This window comes from Rhinolophus sinicus, chromosome 15, assembly GCF_057876585.1.
Source record: "Rhinolophus sinicus isolate RSI-liver-muscle chromosome 15, RSI-T2T, whole genome shotgun sequence".
Taxonomy (NCBI): Eukaryota; Metazoa; Chordata; class Mammalia; order Chiroptera; family Rhinolophidae; genus Rhinolophus; species Rhinolophus sinicus.
Genome location: NC_142515.1, coordinates 85749309 through 85770498, shown reverse-complemented (window position 1 = coordinate 85770498; position 21190 = coordinate 85749309). Strand labels below are relative to the sequence as shown.

The 21190-nt window shown below is 40.4% G+C and overlaps 1 protein-coding gene and 1 pseudogene across 1 annotated transcript; both read left to right on the top strand.

Annotated features, from left to right (window-relative positions):
- The first annotated feature begins 1655 nt into the window (after positions 1 to 1655).
- On the top strand, positions 1656 to 2603 carry LOC109439677 (olfactory receptor 7A17-like). The gene has a single exon (XM_019719952.3). The coding sequence runs from the start codon at positions 1656 to 1658 to the stop codon at positions 2601 to 2603; it is 948 nt and encodes a 315-aa protein (XP_019575511.3).
- A 10851-nt stretch (positions 2604 to 13454) lies between these two features.
- LOC109439679 (olfactory receptor-like protein OLF4) lies at positions 13455 to 14422 on the top strand (annotated as a pseudogene).
- Positions 14423 to 21190: the final 6768 nt, after the last annotated feature.

Here is a 21190-nt window from a genome sequence, read left to right as displayed (position 1 = left end):
GGGAACTGTGCCTGATGAGCAGATACACAGAGCGCTGTAACGCTCCTCTGTGCGGTCCCTCAGCTTGTACCACGTTGGCGGACAGGACCTGGGTGTTGCGTTTGACTCCTGAGCTGGCTGTGAACTGATGCTTCACTCCTTCCTGCTGTCTCGTGTGGGGACAGAGCTTCACTCTCCATCATGAACCTTCCAGGGAGTAATTCTGACTTCCACACAGAGTCCTCCCTCTCAGAGACCCCATCCAGGTGAGTCTGAGAGCCCAGCAGGTACTGAAGGAAAGGGTCAGAGAGGTCAGAAGCTGAGAACACTCACCTGAGTCACTGTGACCCTAACAGCTCAGCCAGGAGACTAGAGATCTCCGTGTCTGTGTTCTTGGGTTATTAATGGATTTCTAACTAATTAATTTAATAAATTAATAAGGATGCTTGAATCTTCCATAAAGGGACTATATAACAATTAAATGATGGGCATGGATGTACCTTTAGGTGACCCTGTAGAATGAGTAAGATGCATAAAATGGTTGCAGTGCAATGAAAACAAGTCAGAGCAGTTTTGCTGTTGGGGGAGTAGGAGAATAGAGTGTTAGGTGTGGAGGCTGGTGCAGTGAAGTCAGAGCATTTGTATGAAATTTCTAAGATGGAATGTATCTGAGCATGTTTTGTATTGTGGGGAGCCATGGTTACAGGAAACTCTGAGCTTTGCAGAATGGTTCGGTTTATGCTACCTGTTTCCTCCCCCTGAGGCAATTGTCTCTGCCTGCACCTGGGGGGAGCTTGAGCTTGTAAGCTGCTGAGGAATTTGGTGGGAGAGGCCAGTTCCCGGACACAGAAGGCTGATGCCTATCAGGGCAATTGATAAGATAATTACTTGTGAGAGTTTCGGTGAATGTTGTATCCTCTATGTGAAAGCTAAAGAATTTACATTTGTTATGTTAATACATACTTGCACGTGCTCAAACTGCTTATATGGGTGCAGTAAAATAAACTTAGTGTCTTTAGGATCACTGAAGTCCGCGATCGCCATCATATGTGAGAGTGTCTTTTATTCATTCCCACTCCCCCATTCGGGAACCCATCGACTCGTGGCGGCTGGCCCGTCACATGTATTCACTGGAAAGATCCAGGCCAGTGGAGGTAGGAACTACCTTGAAACAGCTGTTCGTGAGACATACACTGCAGTATCTTCTCTCAACCTGGGTATTCACATGAAAAAGTTATTTAATAAGTAGAAAGAGGAATACCAAATAGTTGTACTTTGAATTACTTAATTCCTGGTGAGGCTGCCTATATTTTGGTTTGTTGCTTGTTCACTTTCTCTGTTGGAACAGTTAGTAGGGATTCCGAGCCTACATTCAGCCTTTCCCCCCTGTGGTCATTGTCTTCTGTATTTTTAATGAGAAATTCTGTCATGCACTGGGGAGTATAAATTGAGGAATGATCAGCTTTTAGGCAAAGAGTATACAGTGCTGAGAACAAACACTTCAGTGATGGAGAAATGAAGGTCACACTTGTACCTTAAATCTAAATGCCACAAAGCATGTAGTCAGACCACGTTTACATTTATGCAATGAGGATCTGAGTAAAGCATCTGAGTAAAGTCTATTTGTATGAAAATTACTCATGTGATTTTCATGTTTTGGAAGTCACATCTGCCTCATGGAACCGGAGAATCTTACAAGAGTTTCAGAATTTGTTCTCCTGGGACTTTCAGAGGAGCCAGACCTGCAGCCCCTCCTCTTTGGGCTTTTCCTCTCCATGTACCTGATCACTGTGTTAGGAAACCTGCTCATCGTCCTGGCCGTCAGCTCAGACTCCCACCTGCACACGCCCATGTACTTCTTCCTCTCCAACCTGTCCTTTGTGGACATCTGTTTCACCTCCACCACCGTCCCCAAGATGCTGGTGAACATCCAGATGCAGAGCAAAGTCATAACCTATGGAGGCTGCATCTTGCAGATGTACTTTTTTATATTCTTTGTAGTGTTGGATGTCAACCTCCTGACCGTGATGGCCTATGACCGCTTTGTGGCCATCTGTCACCCCCTGCACTACATGGTCATCATGAACCCTCGGCTCTGTGGACAGTTGGTTCTGGTGTCCTGGACCATCAGTGTCCTGAATTCCTTACTACAAAGCTTAATGGTGCTGAGGCTGTCCTTCTGTGCAGACTTGCAAATCCCCCACTTTTTCTGTGAACTCAACCAGATGATCCAACTTGCCTGGTCTGACACCTTTGTTAATAACCTGGTGTTGTATATTGTAACTGTGCTACTAGGTGGTGGTTCCCTGACTGGGATTCTTTACTCTTACTCCAAGATTGTTTCCTGCATACGTGCGATGTCATCTGCTCAGGGGAAGTATAAAGCATTTTCTACCTGTGCGTCTCACCTCTCGGTTGTCTCCTTATTTTATTTAACAAGCCTAGGAGTGTACCTCAGCTATCCTGCTACCCACAATGCACACCCTAGTGCTACGGCCTCGGTCCTGTACACAGTGGTCACACCCATGCTGAACCCCTTCATCTACAGTCTCAGGAATAAAGATATTAAGGGGGCTCTGAAAAGATCCTTTGGGATGACAATACAAAACGCTCGATCGTCCTGACTCAAAAAATGCCCTTGGTTTTATGGCTCCAAGTCTAAAACCAGACATTGTGATTCTTTAATCTGACTGTGTTTGTGGAATTTCCTTCTTTTATTTATATTCTGTAATATCCTTTGGTTTGATTTCAACGTCTGTGTATAATTTTTAAAAATTTTTATTTTTTTACATTATAGTTGACATTCAATATTATTTTATATTAATTTTGGGAGTGCACTATAGTGGTTAGACATTCATATAATTTATGTAGTGATCCCCCCATTAGTCTGTACCTCTTGGCACTATATACAGTTGCTGCAATATTATTTACTATATTCTCTATGCTGTGCTTTACATCCCTGGGACTATTTTGTAAATATCAATTTGTATTTCTTAATCCCTTTACTTTTTACCCAGCCCACAACCCTCACCTTTCTGGCAACCATCAATTTGTTCTCTGTAAATATGAGTCTGTTTTTGTTTTGTTTACTTTTGTCTTTACATTTCACGTATAGCATGTGGTATTTGTCTTTCTCTGTCTGACTTGTTTTACTTAGCATAATACCCTCAGGTCCACCCATGTTGTCACAAATGGTAAGATTTCATTCTTTTTTATGACCATGTAATAATCCATTGTATATATGTACCACCTCTTCTTTATCCAGTCGTCAATTGATGAGCCCTTAAGTTGCTTACATATATGGCTGTTATTAACAGTGTTGCAGTGAACATAGGGGTTCACATATCTTTCCTAATTAGTGTTTTGGATTTCTTTGGCTAATTACTCAGAAGGGGAATTGCTGGGTCATACAGTCATCCTTTTTTTAATTTTTTGAGTAAACTTCACACTGTGGTCCATATTGACTGCACCAATTTGCAATCCCACCCACAGTACACGAGAGTTCCTTTTTTCTCCACGTCCTCACCAACACTTGTTGCTCATTGATGTACACCAGCCATTGTGACACGTGTGAGTTGATATCTCATTGTTGTTTTAATTTGATGATTAGTGACCTTGACCATCTTTTTACCCCTTTGACCATCAGTGTGTCCTCTTTGGAGAAATGTCTGTTCAGTCCTCTGCCTTTCTAAATGGGATTGTTTCTTTATTGAGGTGGAGTTGTATGTATTTATGAATTTGGGATATACCCTTATCCGATGTATCACTGGTGAATGTCTTGTCCCAATCAGTAGGTTGTCTTTTCTTTTTGTTGATGGTTTTCATTGCTGTTCAAAAAAATTTTAGTTGGATGTAGTTCTACTTGTTTATTTTTTGTTTTGTTTCTCTTGCCAAGGAGATATATCAGAAAACAAATGTTACTAAGAACAATGTCAGAGAAATTACTGCCTGTGATTTCTTCTTGGAGTTTTATGGTTCGAAGTCTTACATTTAAGTCTCCCATCCATTTTGAGTTTATTCCTGTATATGGTGAAAGAAAGTGTTCCAGTTTCATATTTATGCATGTATATGTCCAGTTTTCCCAATACCATTTATCTAAGAGACTGTCTTTACCTCACTGTATATTCTTGCCTCGTTTCATACACAAAGGACCGTGTAAGTGTGGGATTTTTTCTGGGCCCTTTATTCTATTATATCGAATTAGGTGTCTGTGTTTATGCCCGTACTGTGCTGTTTTCATCACTGTAACCTTGTAGTATAGCTTGATATCAGGTAACACGATATATCCAACTTGCTTTTTTCTCAAGAGTGCTGTGGTTATTCATGGTCTTTTGTGGTTCCATATCAATTATAAGATGATTTGTTCTAGTCCTGTGAAAAATGCAAAGTTAATATTTAGAAATCAGTTCAATTTTTATACACTAATACTGAACTATCAGAAAGAGAAATAAAGAAAACAGTCTCATTTATAATTGCATCAAAAAAATTCTTAGGAATAAATTGGATCAAAGAGGGAATAAACCTATACTCAGAAACTACATGACACTGAAGAAAGAAATTCAAGAACATAAAATAAATGGAAGCCAATATTGTGGTATTGGACAGGAGAAATTAACATCTTAAAATGTCCATTCTGGGCTAGCCTTGTGGCTCAGGCGGTTGGAGCTCCGTGCTCCTAACTCCGAAGGCTGCCGGTTAGATTCCATATGGGCCAGCGGGCTCTCAACCACAAGATTGCCAGTTCAATTCCTCAAGTCCTGCAAGGGATGGTAGGTTCCACTCCCTGCAACTAAGATTGAACATTGCACCTTGAGCTGAGCTGCCTCCTGGATGGCTCAGTTGGTTGGAGCACGTCCTCTCAACCACAAGGTTGCCGGTTCGACTCCCGCAAGGAGTGGTGGGCTGTGCCCCCTGCAACTAGCAATGGCAACTGGACCTGGAGCTGAGCTGCGCCCTCCACAACTCAGACTGAAAGGAGAACAACTTGACTTGGAGAAAAGTCCTGGAAGTACACACTGTTCCCCAATAAAGTCCTGTTCCCCTTCCTCAATAAAATCTTTAAAAAAAAAAGTCCATACTACCCAAAGCAATCTATTGACTTAACGCAATCCCTATCAAAACACCAAAAATTAGCCAAGTACATTTGGAGACGTAATTGGCTTTATTAAGTGATTCATAAATGAGGCAGTTTGCCTTACAGTAACCAGAAGGGAACAGCCAGTGCTTGTAGAAAATGGAATGTTTTCATAGGAAGAAGGGTGGGGAGAGGAGCCATTAAACATAAGAAAAGAAAAGATTCATTTTAGACCTGGGTGTTTTTGGGAGGAAGAAAGGAACTGTAAGGTTTTTTTTATCCTACAGATTCCCTCTTCTTTCCATGTGGGATGTAGAGGGCCCTTGTGACCAGTGCTTTCACAGAAAATTCCAGACTGGTTGATTAAGATTACATTTCTAATAGAGGTCGAAACTGCCATTAGGTCCCATATTAAATCTAAGTTTGGCCTCATGAGTGTTTAGCACCAGTGATGGCATTTTGTGCCTGTGACTTTCTCTTTAACTCTAGTATGAACATTTTAACAATAATAATTCTTCCAATAATTGAGCACAGAATATCTTTCCATATTTGAGTCTCCTTTAAAATGTATCCATTGCTGAGTTAAAAGAGCCAGACAAAAATTAAGAATACATATTGCATGACTATATATATATATATATACTTATCTGTAAATATATTTACAGATAGTTACATAGGTAAATTATATAAATATTTATAATTTATGTATGTAATCAATATGTAATTAATTGTTTTGTTATGTGATTGTAAAAAATGTAATCACCCTGATCCTATTTCTGCATTTCTCATGGTGATATGGGCTGATGAAGCTAAACCAGGTGGATGCTGTTAGAATAAATACACTGTTTGGAAATAGTTGGTGAGTCTAAGAACTCTTTTACAGGTAAGCAGTGTATGTACGCACACATATATGTAAATTCTTGCCTGACTCATTTCAGGTAACACACACACACACACACACACACACACACTATCACAGCATCACACCATCACACCATCACACAGACTCATTAATAATGTCCCCCTGCACCTGCACATGGAGACCCACTGAGCCACGTGTCCTAAAATGGTAGATATATACATAAGGGAGACAGGAACCTAGAGTTTTTTAGAAAAGAAAGGTAGGACCACAGAGTTCAACTAATTGGGCTCATAAACTTCCATGAACTCATCTCCCCCCTTTGATCTCCCAGCCTGATCAGTTTCCTTAAAGTCCCAGTTTTCTACTAATGCAAAAGGAAGAATTAATCCAGACCCGTATGACTGGTTGAAATTCTTTTTTTAAAAAGATTTTATTGGGGAAGGGGTACAGGACTTCATTGGGGAACAGTGCGTATTTCCAGGACTTTTTTCAAGTCAAGCTGCTATCCTTTCAATCTTAGTTGTGGAGGGCACAGTTCAACTCCAGGTCTAGTTGCCATTTTTAGTTGCCGTTTTTTAGTTGCAGGAGGCACAGCCCACCATCCTTTTTGGGAGTCGAACCCGGCAACCTTGTGGTTGAGCGTCCACAGGCCCATGTGGGAATCGAACCGGCAGCCTTCGGCGTTAGGAGCACAGAGCTCAAACCGCCTGAACCACCGGGCTAGCCCCCGGTTGAAATTCTTAAACAAAGAATGATAGCATGAATTTGTGACTGTGAGAGAGACTTGGCATCACTGTGCTTCACGCAGAGACAGGGAAGAAGTTAACCATGAGAAGCACTTACACCCGAGGATAACAGTGCTAAGTATTGGGGGGCCCACAGCCTTCAGGTAGAAGGGACTTTGAGTGTTTTCTTGGATTGTGGCAGAATGTAGATTTGGGGTAAGTGATACTAACGTGTTTACATTGTCACTCCTGAATGAAGATAGTTTTTTAACTTCATAAGCCAGACGTGACCGACTGAACACAGCGAAGTCTCCCTGTATGTGGCATCCCGTCCAAGCCCCTGGCTGGCTGTTTGGCAACAGGTGTCCTGTGATGGTTGATACGGAAGAAGGGAGCCTGCCCCTTCCTGAGTCACTGCAGTGACGTCACTTGAGCTGAGGCGACTTGGGGGAAACACTTTAATGGCTAAACATTCTAGCTTTGATTTTTCTCAACAGAAGTATATTTGTTTTCTTCACAATTTGGGGGCTTTTGTTGGAAGACTTGACTCCAGATGAATTCATGATCCAAGGAAGTGATTGAGGAAAGGACAACACTGGCTTTCATGGTCAAGATAGTTTCATGTAAGATGCTGGCTAAGGCAATAATATTGTTATTGTAAATTCTTCCAATTTCTGGAATGACCTAGTTTCTAAGTCACCAGTGTTCTTAATCAATATTTAATGGAAATGACAATTATTTCTTAATTTAAAAATATATGAAAAATATGGACAACTTCACCTCCTTGAAGCTCTTCAGTTTTCTCAATTGTGAAATGTGTATAACAAAAGTACCTTTTCCATAGATATTTGAGAAGATTGAATGAGAAAATAATTAAAAATAGCTTAATGGTATCTGTCATATATTATATCCCAATAAATGCTGCAATTATTATTCTGCCCAGGAGATGAGCAAGAATACATAGGTGGTAATCAGCTTGCTTCCCAGAAATTAGTGCAGGAATTTGGTAGCATATCAACTGACCCTGGAAGGAGACTATGAAAACAAATCAAATCACTTACTCCTGAGTGTGCAGAATTATCTGTTCAGAGAGGCCATTACATGTGCAGGTTGGTACCAAGCAGCAGAATAGAAGGAACAGACCTGGAAGACAGACCTGATTACAATGCAGGTGCGTGTACTGTGTGGCCAGAGCAGTGCAGGGCCACCAGCTTCACTGGTGTGACACCTGTCCGCCAGGAGTCTGTGAGCCTAGGAGAGTATGAACGTATGTAAAGTGCCTCTCATTTGGTCAGGCACAAAGAAATTATTCTGAGATCATTTGATGCAGGTTTTATAAAAATAACTCACCTAAGGAATTACTTGAAAAGCAACCTCATGCTGTGTTCTAGATTCAAAGCCCAGAGATCGCATTCTGCTGGACATTGTTCTCTACAGTCCTGGACTTCAGCTCCCTGTTTGGTCATCAGGAGACCCTGCAAACCTTTAATTTTCTGTGAAACATTGTTAGGCTTATTGTACTATGCTTGCAAAAGCAGAATTTGAGGACACTTTGAAACAAAACAAAAAGATACCATGTCATCAAACCCTCACTTTACTCTAGGCTAAATTAAGCAGAAGAACCTTTTCTGAAAATTGTAGTTTCTGGTTTTATTGAAATTTATTAAACACGAGTCTGAACAATAACATTACTACATGCGGCCAGATTAGCAGTCATTTAGAAAAAACCGTTATTAATGTCTTAAGCTTATTTATAAAACCGTTGAAGCCTGTATAAACTGGTATGCGAATAATCAAGGCAGCTTTATTCATGTCACGCCAAAGAATACACACAGGCAGGGAGAACAGAGATGCCAAAAAATGTACATATTTTAAGAGATGTGATTTATGTATTACTTTTTGAAGTTGAATGAATTACAGAAGCACTGTGTAGTATGACGTTCGCTCAAAAGATGGCGTTAATCAAATGAGCGCTAGCATCATTCATTGTGTTACTATTTTAATACAGTTCGTCCCTTTCTTAATGTGTATAGATTTTTGGGGGACCCTCTGTATGTCCACAAACTGGTGAGTAGATAAACAAAATGTGATGTATCCGTACAGTTGACTGCTATTTAGCAATAAACATAAAAAGTAATGAACTACTAAAAAAACAAAAAGCAAAAAACCTACTGAAGCTCACGGGATATACCAGTGGTGTGATGTATTTTTTCAACGTTTTTATTATGACAATTTTAAACATAGAGGAAAAAGTGAAAGACTCGTACAGTGATCACCTCTATGTTCATCACCTTCATTTAACACATAACATTTGTATTATTTGCTTTCTCTGCATTACATTTCTGCGAGGAAGCATTTCAAAGCACATGGAAGGGCACTTCATTGAAATGCTACGCATGCGTTGTTTCATGTCAACTTTCCTCTGTCAGCACTGTTGGACTTGGGGACATCGGCAAGAACTACCGTATATTTAATATTTAATTCACATTCAGATTTCCCCTGGGGAAAGTTTTGAGACAAAGTTCTGTTCCCGTGTTGGTAAAATTTCGTAGTATACAAAAGCAATCATCTCAAGGATCTAATTTGACATCTGACTTGTGAAAAGTACTGAAGAAATACACGGGGTTCCTGCCCTCAAGTTGCTGGAAGGAGCTCTGATGGGGCAAAAACACCCGTGTGCGACCCCGAGATAAGAAACGGGCCTCGATGGAGGGCAAGCCCAACGTAGAGCTTCCTTAGCAGCGGGTCTGCGTGCGGCTCCGCGTCTTCCTGCATCATCAGCGAGAGGGCCTTTGGGACTCAATAGGCAGAACGGGTGGCGCCAGCAAACATGGAGTCACAGTCAGACTTGAGTGATATGTGCCTCACGTTCCTTTGCATGGCACTTAGTAAATGGTGATTTAAAACACAGCCCCCGTTTTCACAAAGGTCAATGTGGAGCTGCTGGGAGAGCAAGAATGTTCCTGAAACAGTAATAAAATTGGAGGAGAGGGCTCAGTGACGTAGGGTTAAGGTGGTGGAGAAACAGCCCAGCAACATCTGGGGATTTTGAAAGACATTAAGGCAAAACTGTCCAACAGAACTTTCTGCCAGGGACATATTCTATGTTTGCACTGTCTAATGTGGTAGCTGCTGTATTGAGGCTGTTATGACTGGGGAACTGAATTTTAAATTTAATTTTTATGAAAATTTTTAAATAGTCTCATGTACTTAGTGGCTACAGTGTTGTATTGCACAGCTCTTAGCTCCCAAAACTAATGTCCCTGAGGCCATTGAAATACAAGAGGATTTCAGCAAGACTCACAGTGTTCACCAGACCAGCAGTACAAACGGGGACCATAAGGCCCAATGTGGTTCATCTTCTATCCATCCCTGAACCCATTTTTCTAATACAAGTTCTGTTTTTAAAGATATGTCTCTTCTCTACTCATGATCATAGCAAAAATTATGAAAGCTGTTTTAAGGAAATATGAACAGATGAAAACGTCATGTTTTGGGGAGAATCACTTTCCTAATTGTTTTTGCCTTTTCAGGAGGCTAGAGACTTGTATGTTGAATTAAAAAACAAACAAACCCAAGATCTAACACCTTTGAAGGCTTCCAATATTCATATCATGTAATTCTAATAAATGTGGTCAAGGTACAGGATACACGGACTGATATCCTTTTAAATCAGGGAGATCAAGCACATGAAAAAATAAAACCCAAATTCACTTGACTTCAAACCCGGTCTCCTGGGATCAGAGATTCATTAGGAAAAATTTCCTTTCTGCTTATTCCAGAGGCCCCGGGGGAAATCGGATGCTCAGCAGAGGGAATAAGAAGAGGGAACTGTGCCTGATGAGCAGATACACAGAGCGCTGTAACGCTCCTCTGTGTGGTCCCTCAGCTTGTACCACGTTGGTGGACAGGACCTGGGTGTTGCGTTTGACTCCTGAGCAGGCTGTGAACTGATGCTTCACTCCTTCCTGCTGTCTTGTGTGGGGACAGAGCTTCAGTCTCCATCATGAACCTTCCAGGGAGTAATTCTGGCTTCTACACAGAGTCCTCGCTCTCAGAGACCCCATCCAGGCGAGTCTGAGAGCCCAGCAGGTACTGAAGGAAAGTGTCAGAGAGGTCAGAAGCTGAGAACACTTACCTGAGTCAGTGCGACCCTAACAGCCCAGCCAGGAGACTAGAGATCTCCGTGTCAGTGTTCTTGGGTTATTAGTTGGTTTATAACTAAATCATTTAATACATTAATAAGGATGCTTGAATCTTCCATCCGGGGACCATAGTTAACAATTAAGTAATGGGCATGGATGTACCGTTAGGTGACATTTTGGAATGAGTGAGATGCATAAAGTAGTTGCAGTACAATGAAACCAAATCTGAAGATTTTTGCTTTTCGGGGAGTAGGAAAACAGAGTGTTAGGTGTGAAGGCCAGTGTACTGATTTAAAATTTCTAAGATGGAGTGTATTTGAGCATGTTTTGTATTCACTGGAAAGATCCAGGCCAGTGGAGGAAGGAACTACCTTACAATAGCTCTTCATGAGACATATATTGCAGTATCTTCTCTCATCCTGGGTATTCACATGAAAAAATTGTTTAATAATTAGAAAGAAGAATACCAAACAGTTTTACTTTGAATTATTTCATTCCTGGCAAGGCTGCCTATATTTTGGTTTGTTGCTTGTTTACTATCTCTGTTGGAACAGTTAATTAGGGATTCCAAGCCTACATGCAGCCTTTTCCCCCTGGTGGTCATTGTTTCCTATATTTCTAATGAGAAATTCTGCCGTGCATTGGGGAGTATTATTGAGGACCTATCAACTTCTGGGCAAAGAGTATACAGTGCTAGGAACAAAACAGTTTGGTGATGTAGAAATTAAGGTCACCCTTGTACCTTAAATCTTAATGTCACAAAAGCATTGTAGTCAGGCCTCGTTTACATTTATGCAATAAGGACTTCAGTGTACCAGCTGATGGGGTGGGATATCTCCAACTTGATTTAAAATTTCTTTTCTACTTCATGTGGGTTTTCAAATACAATGCTCTTACCCAGGGGAAGATAATGAACGAACGGAGAGGGTTCAACTCAGTCCCCTCTGCAAATTTTATTGAAAAATATCTGTATTACATTCTATTCCTGATGTAAAATATTCCTGTATGAGTTGATTAAAACAAACAAACATATGCTCTTACAGTTCTGGATGTGAGAACCCGAAATAAGTTTCATGGGTTAATATCAAGGTGTCTACAGAGCTGGGTTCCTTCTAGAGACTCAGGCGAAATGCTGTTTCCCTTCCTATTTCTGTTGTATTCTGGCCCCTGCCTTTCCTGGCTCATGGCCATTCCTCCACCTTCAAAGCCAGCAGTTTAGCTTCTTCATGTTGTCTCTCGCTTCTACATAGAGGACCATTGTGGGTACGTTCCTCCCACCTGGATGACACTGGGTCGTCTTCTTAACGTCAGACGGTTAGCAAGCCTGTCCCATCTTCTACCCTAATCCTCCCCTGCTATAAAAATATCAAATGCAAAGGCACTGGGGATAGGGTGTGGACTTATTTTGGACGCCCTTATTCTGCTCACTACAAAGTCTCTTAAAAGTATATTATTGGTGTGGCTGGTTTGCTCAGTTAGTTAGAGCGTTCTGCTAATAACACCAAGATTGCCAATTCGATCGCTGCTGCCCCCTCCTTATAAAATAATTCGTGTAAGGAAATAATTGAATCAAAAGACCTGAAACTGCCTGCCCCTGACTCTGACACAGGACCTCACCCTGCTCCTCAGAGCGTGTGCCACGCACCAGGAGCTGCAGCATCAACACCCCCGGGAGCCGGTTAGAAATGCAGACTCTCTGAGCCCCCAGGCCCTGCTGACTCAGATTCCGCGTCTGGTAGGAGGCTGTTGATCGTAGGTACATACAGGTTGAAGTGCTGGTCTTGACTGGGTTTGCTCACCTTCTCTCTGTTGACCTGGGGGCTGAATAATGGTTGGGTGTGGGTGCTTTCCTGTGGATTGTAGGTGTTATCAAGATTCCTTCAGGGAATGCCAGGTACCCCAGGCACAAAATTATTTCTGGGTGAGAAACACTGATGGGAAGCAGCCTGAAAAAAATTATATTCAGTTTGGACAGATCTCAAAACTCCTTCCGCTCCACCCCAGGTCCTTTAGACTGGCTATTCTTTCTTCCACATACACACGTGTCCACATTACCTTGCCTCTCCCTACCTCCTTCACTGAGGTCTCTGTTCAAATGTCACCTTGTTTGCAGGTCTTGACTAAATGCCCATGAAAAAGAGAACTCACTAGTCACTATGTTGTTTTACACTTGCTTTTCTTTCTTCATATGAGGTCACCATCTGAAATACTGTATATTTTTATTTTAGCTTGCATATTTTTTCTCCTTCATTGACTTGTGTGAACTACTGTTTGTCAGAACTCTAATACTCACAAACTAGATAATAGTATTAGGTTGGTGCAAAAGTAATGATTTAAAAGGTTAAAATAATCTCAAAAACCACAATTACTTTTGCATCAAGTCAATACGTAAAACATGGTGAGCACTCAATTTATATTCCTGAAATACATGAAGAATTTCTCATGAAAAGTGTACAATACATGACACCTTTGGAGGGACAGATTGGGACAAAAATTTCTAATCTGAGATGGCACAGGAAACCCCTCGAAGGAACAAGATCCATACAAAAGTATTGAAATTAATCACTTGGCTGCAAAATATAAATTGTAGCATTAGAGCATCTGAGAAAAGTCTGTTTGTATGAAAATTACTCATGTGATTTTCCTGTCTTGGAAGACACGTCTTCCTCATGGAACCGGAGAATCTTACAAGAGTTTCAGAATTTGTTCTCCTGGGACTTTCAGAGGAGCCAGACCTGCAGCCTCTCTTCTTTGGGCATTTCCTCTCCATGTACCTGATCACTGTGTTAGGAAACCTGCTCATCGTCCTGGCCGTCAGCTCAGACTCCCACCTGCACACGCCCATGTACTTCTTCCTCTCCAACCTGTCCTTTGTGGACATCTGTTTCACCTCCACCACCATCCCCAAGATGCTGGTGAACATCCAGACGCAGAGCAAAGTCATAACCTACGAAGGCTGCATCACGCAGATGTACTTTTTTATATTCTTTGCAGGGTTCGATATCTGTCTCCTGACCGTGATGGCCTATGACCGCTTCGTGGCCATCTGTCACCCCCTGCACTACATGGTCATCATGAACCCCCGGCTCTGTGGACAGTTGGTTCTGGTGTCCTGGATCATGAGTGTCCTGAATGCCTTGTTACAAAGCTTAATGGTGCTGAGGCTGTCCTTCTGTGCAGACTTGCAAATCCCCCACTTTTTCTGTGAACTCAACCAGATGATCCAACTTGCCTGTTCTGACAACTTTGTTAATACCCTGGTGTTGTATATTGTAACTGTGCTACTAGGTAGTGTTTCCCTGAGTGGGATTCTTTACTCTTACTCCAAGATCATTTCCTGCATACGTGCGATGTCATCTGCTCAGGGGAAATATAAAGCATTTTCTACCTGTGCGTCTCACCTCTCGGTCGTCTCCTTATTTTATTTAACAAGCCTAGGAGTGTACCTCAGCTCTGCTGCTACCCACAGCTCACAGTCTAGTGCTACAGCCTCGGTCCTATACACAGTGGTGACACCCATGCTGAACCCCTTCATCTACAGTCTCAGGAATAAAGATATAAAGGGGGCTCTGAAAAGATTCCTTGGGATGACAGCATAAAAGGGACAATCGTCGTGAGACTGAAAAAGTGGCCTTGATTTCATGGCTCCAAGTCTAAAACCAGACATCATGATTCTTTAATCTGACTGTGTTTGTGGAATTTCCTTCTTCTATTTATATTCTGGAATTTCCTTTTGTTTGATTTCAACTTCTGAATATAATTTTTAAAAATTATTTATTTTTTACATTATAGTTAACATTCAATATTGTTTTATATTAATTTCGGAGTGCACTATAGTGTTTAGACATTTATATAATTTATGTAGTGATCCCCCCATTAGTCTGTACCTCCTGACACTATATACAGTTGTTGGAATATTATTTACTATATTTTGTATGCTGTGCTTTACATCCCTGGGACTCTTTTGTAAATATCAATTTGTATTTCTTAATCCCTTTACTTTTTTACCCAGCCCCACAACCCTCACCTTTCTGGCAACCATCATCTTGTTCTCTGTAAATATGAGTCTCCTTTTATTTTGCTTTATTTTCTATTTACATTCCATGTACGAGATCATGTGGTATTTGTCTTTCTCTGCCTGACATTTTTATTGAGCATAATACCCTCAGGTCCACCCGTGTTGTCACAAAGGGTAAGATTTCATTCTGTTTTATGACCACATAATAATCCATTGCACATATGTACCACCTCTTCTTTATCCAGTCGTCAAGTGATGAGCACTTAGGTTGCCTACGTATTTGGCTCTTGTAAATAGTGTTGCAGTGAGCATAGGGGTTCACATATCTTTCCTAATTAGTGTTTTGGATTTGTTTGGATAATTACTCAGAAGTGGAATTGCTGTGGTCCATAATGTCTTCACCAATTTGCAATCCACCCACAGTACACGAGAGTTCCTTTTTCTCCACGTCCTCACCAGAACTTGTTGCTTATTGATTTACAACAGCCATTCTGACATGTGTGAGTTGATATCTCATTGTGGTTTTAATTTGATGATTAGTGACCTTGACCATCTTTTTATACCTATTGGCCATCGGTGTGTCCTCTTTGGAGAAATGTCTATTCTGTCCTCTGTGCTTTTTAAATGCGATTGTTTGTTTTTTTGAGGTTGAGTTGTATGTATTCTTTATAAACTTGGGATATAACCCATATCTGATGAATCATTGGTGAATGTCTTCTCCCAATCAGTGGTTGTCTTTTCTTTTTGTTGATGGTTTTCATTGCCGTGCAAGAACTTTTAGTTGGATGTAGTTCCACTTGTTTATTTTTTGTTTTGTTTCCCTTGCCCAAGGAAATATATCAGAAAACAAATGTTACTAAGAACAATGTCAGAGATCTTACTGCCTGTGATTTCTTCTAGGTGTTTATGGTTCCAAGTCTTACATTTAAGTCTTTCATGCATTTTGAGTTTATTCTTGTATATGGTGTAAGAAGGTGTTCCAATTTCATATTTTTGCTTGTATATATCCAGTTTTCCCAACACCATTTGTCTAAGAGACTGTCTTTGCCTCACTGTATATTCTTGTCTCGTTGTCATAGACAAGGACCATGTAAGTGTGGGTTTATTTCTGAGCTCTTTTTGTATTCCATCGAATTATGTGTCTGTTTTTATGCAAATAGCATGCTGTCTTCATTACTATAGCTTTGTAGTACAGCTTGATATCAGGGAACATGATAGGTCCAACTTGGTTCTTTCTCAAGATTGCTGTGGTTATTCATGGTTCAATGTCCATTTTAAGATGACTTGTTTTAGTTCTGTGAAAAATGCAAAGTTAATATTTAGAAATCAGTTGAATTTTTATACACTAATACTGAACTGTCAGAAAGAGAAATAAGGAAAACAATCTAATTTATAATTGCATCAAAAAAATATCTTGGAATAAATTTGACCAAGGAGAGAGTAGATCTATATACAGAAAAGTACATGACACTGAAAAAAGAAATTGAAGAAGATACAATAAATGGAAGAGTATATTGTGGTATTGGACAGCAGAAATTAACATCATTAAAATGCCCTCACTACTCAAAGCAATCTAGTGACTTAATGCAATCCCTATCAAAACACCAAAAATCAACTGTGTACATTTGGAGACGTAATTAGCTTTATTAAGGGATTAATGAATAAGGCAGGGTCCCTTCCAGTAACCAAAAGGGAACAGCCAGTGGTTGTACAAAATAGAAGATTTTCATAGGAAGAAGGGTGGGGCGAGGAGGTATTAACAAAAGAAGAGAAAAGATTAATTTTAGACCTGGGTTTTTTGGGTGGAGGAAGGGAACGATGTGGGGAGCCATGGTTTTTTGCAACCCTGAACCTTGCAGACTGGTTGTTAGCTTGCTTTGCAGATATGAAAAAGAACCTTCTAGCCTCAGGTCTTATTATTGCACCTGAAAAAGTGCAAAGAAGTGAGCCTTATTCTTACTTGGGATGGCAGTTATTTGCTCAGTATTTCACTCCACAAAAAATAGACCTTAGGAAAGATCATCTTAAATCTCTTAATGATTTTCAGAAACTGTTGGGAGATATTAATTGGCTACGCCCTTCTTTGGGATTAACTACTGAAGATCTTAAACCACTGTTTAAAATTTTAAAAAGAGATTCTGATCTGACCTCCTCCAGGTCTCTTACTGAGCCTGCAAGGAAGGCTCTTTCTAAGGTTGAAAAAGCCATTCAACAACAACATGTTTCCTTTTTAGATTATTCTAAACCTCTATATGTGTATGTTCTGGACACCAAGCATACACCCACAGCGGTGTTATGGCAAGAAGGACCACTTAGATGGATACACCTCCATGTGGCTGCTCAAAAAAATCTTACTCCTTATTATGAATTTGTGGCCAGTTTAATTCAGGAGAGCCGCCTAAAAGCTCGAAAATATTATGGAAAAGAGCCAGATTCTATTGTTATCCCTTTTACAAAAACACAAATTCAAGGCCTGATACAGTTTACAAACAGTTTTCCTATTACATTGGCTCATTTTGTGGGAACTTTGGATAATCATTATCCCAAGCATAAATTGCTTCAATTTTTTCAACATCATGATCCAATTTTTCCTTCAATAGTGTCACATACTCCTCTTCCTGCTGTACCTAATATTTTTACTGATGGATCTAACAATGGTGTAGCTGTTTATGTGCTCAATAAAAAAGTCATCAAAAGAGTACAGACACCTCCTGCCTCAGCTCAGATAGTTGAGCTTCGAGCAGTTCATATGGTATTGCTTGACTTTGCTTCTCAGTCTTTTAATTTATTCTCTGACACCCATTATGTGGTTCGTGCCATCAAAAATTTAAAAACGGTACCTTTTATTAGCACCAGTAATCCTGTTATTCAGGACCTGTTTCTTCAGATACAACAGGCCATTCAGCTACGCTGTAAAAAATTTTACATTGGCCATATTAGAGCTCATTCTAATCTTCCAGGTCCTTTAGCCTCAAAAAATCAAATTACAGACTCTGCTACTCAGCTCATTGCCTTGACTCAAATAAAAAAGACACAAAAGGCTCATAGCCTCCATCATCAAAATAGCCAGAGCTTGAGACTACAATATAAAATAACCAAAAAAACAACACGTCAGATAGTAAAACAGTGTCCAGATTGTTCACATCTCCAACCTGTGCCTCATTATGGAGTCAACCCTCGAGGCCTGCGTCCTAATGACTTATGGCAAATGGATGTGACTCATATACCTAAATTTGAAAAGTTAAAATATGTTCATGTCTCTGTTGATACCTTCTCCGGATTCATTGTGGCCACGGCTCAGACTAAAAAAGCCACATCCCATGTTATCAGACATTGTCTTACTACATTTGCCATGATTAAAACCCCTAAAAAACTTAAAACAGATAATGGCTCAGGTTATACCAACAAAATATTTTCTCTATTTTGCCAACAATTTTCGATCAATCATGTGACTGACATTCCTTACAATCCCCAAGGACAAGGGATTGTTGAGCACACTCATGATACATTAAAAGTTAATTTACATAAAATAAAAAAGGAGGAGTTATATCCCCTGACGCCTCATAATTATCTGTCTCATTCTCTCTTTATTCAAAATTTTTTGACCTTGGATGCCCATGGTAAAAGTGCTGCGGAACGCTTTTGGCATCCTTCTACTGCCCCTCAGGCTTTAGTCAAATGGAAAGATCCACTTATGGGCTCTTGGCAAGGCCCAGATCCAGTCCTCATATGGGGACGAGGACATGTATGTATTTTTCCACAGGATGCAGAAGGCCCTCGGTGGCTGCCAGAACGATTGGTGCGACATGTGGACCCTCTACCTACTGATGAGGCTGATAGTCCTCAGCAATGCAGAAGATGACCAGACATATTGGGCCTATGTACCTGATCCACCAATCCTCCACCCTGCAGTGTGGGACGGTCCTGAGATTCCAGTCTATGTTAATGACACCCATGCCTTAGGACTACCCTCTGATGGACACATAAAACTGCATTTGGAGAAAAAGTTCACTTATAATGGTATAGGAATAGGTTTGCCTATTTGTATTACAAAAAATAGGTCTACATCTGGGTGCTTGCGCAGTTCTCCTGTCACTATGCACATTAATGACTCTTTAGTTGGATGGACTATTCGTCTTAACATGCTAGGCGATTGGTCTGGAGGACGCAAGATAAATCTGCCCATCCCTCCATCGCGTCCATCTTGCAATAAAAGATTAAAATTGAATATTGAGACTGTCCCATGGAGAGACTGTCCTGGCAATGATCCTGTTCGTTATGACATCCCCGGGACAAACAGATATATCATTGACTTGTCGAGAAGTAACCGGTCAGGATGGGCCAGAGAACTGACTTCTGGACTTTGGAATTCTGACACGCAATATCAACAAAATTCATTATGGAGACTGATGGGAGTAATGGATAAAGTTGTTCAAATAGTTGAGTTCTGTAAATCAGGCACTCCCTGCAGTCATGTGAGTGTCTTGAAAGATGGGACTAGAGATTGGACTACTGTTGCTAAAACTGTTAATATTTCTGCTTGTGTTCCTTCTCCTTATGCGCTGTTGATTGGAAATGTTAATGTACACTTTGTAGAAAATCAGTTTAATGTATCTTGTAGCAATTGTCCTTTAGCAAATTGTATTTCTTGGGTACCATCAGGAACTCATGTTATGATACTTAAACAACCATCTTTTGTTATGCTTCCTGTTAATATTTCTGGACTTTGGTATGCTAAAAGAAGTTTACAGATTTTCAAAGAAATTGAGTATGCTTTGAGTAGACAAAAGCGGTTTATTGGACTTCTAATTACAAAAATTATGGCTTTGGTTACTATTATTGCAACTGCTGCTACAGCAGCTGTGGCTCTTTCTCAGACTATTCAAAATGCTCATTATGTTAATACTCTTTCAAAAAATGTTACTTTAGCTTTAGGGACCCAAAAAGCTATTGATGAAAAATTAGAACAAAAAGTAAATGCCCTTTATGATACAGTTCAGTATATAAAAAATGTCATTCAGGGTATAAAAGTTAAATCTCATTTAGAGTGTCATACAAAATATCATTGGATATGTGTCACTTCTAAAAAGTATAATAATAGTCAATATGATTAAAATCGGGTTCGTTTACATCTTCAAGAAATTTGACATAATGCTAATTTGTCTTTAGATATGCTTCAGCTTCATGATAAAGTTCAAAGTATGAAAAAAGCTGAACCCTTAAAATTTGATGCAGCTCAGGCTGCCTCTGAGTTTGTTGATGTTCTTAGGAATGTTTTGCCCTCTATGCCTTATATTACTCATTCTGTTATAATATTTCTTACATTGAGCATCTGTGTCTGCTTGGTTCTGTGCCTACTCCCCATCCTCATCAGATGTTTCATCAGCAGGATGTTAGACTTACGAGCTGACATCCATCAGCTTGAGCTTAAGGCGAAGCCTTAAGCCTCTCTCCCCCATACATTTAGAGGGGCGGGTTAGCCAAAGACGGATAAGTACTTGGGAGCCGCTTCAACACCTAAGACAGGGCTTATATAATAAAATATGAGTACCAAAGACGGGTAAGTTGAGACTGGCGTCCTGGGACACCTAAGACAGGCACTGTCACCTCGCCATCCTGGCTGGATGGACTTTGCTTTTATAAAATAAAAAAGGGGGAGATGTGGGGAGCCATGGTTTCTTGCAACCCTGAACCTTGCAGACTGGCTCGGTTTCTGCCCCCATAACATTGTCTCTGCCTTATCTGAGAGGCGCCTAACGGCTGCTGAGGAATGTGGTGGAAACGGCCAGTTCCCGGACACAGAAGACTAAGGGCTTTCTGGACAATTGGTAGGTTCTTTCTCCTTGAGATATTTACTTTTGTGAGTTTCAGTGACCTTGTATCTTCTATGTCAAAGTAAAAGATTTACTTTCGCTGAGATAATGCATATCTTCTTCGTTTAACTGCACGTACTCAAACTGTATCTATTGGTTAGAGATAATAAACTCAGGGCTTCAACATGACTAAAGACCGGCCGCATTAGCATTTGTGTGTGTCTTTTATTCATTCCCACTCCCCCATTCAGGTACTGATCGACTCGTGGCGACTGGCCCGTCACAGAACAGCAATGTTTTTCATCCTACAGATTCCCTCTTCCTTCCATTGGGGGATGTAGAGGGACCCTGTGACCAGTGCTTTCACAGAAAATTCCAGACTGGTTGATTAAGATTACATTTCTAATAGAGGTTGAACCTGTCATTGGGTCCCATATTAAATCTAAGTTTGGCCTCATGAGGTTTTGGCACCATGATGCTGTTTTGTGCCTGTGATTTTCTCTAACTGTAGTATGGACATTTTAACAATATCAATTCTACCAATAATTTAGCATAGAATATCTTTCTATATTCT

Excerpts from the sequence above, each read along its gene's own strand:
- LOC109439677 (XM_019719952.3), top strand. The coding sequence starts at position 1,656 with ATGGAACCGGAGAATCTTACAAGAGTTTCAGAATTTGTTCTCCTGGGA.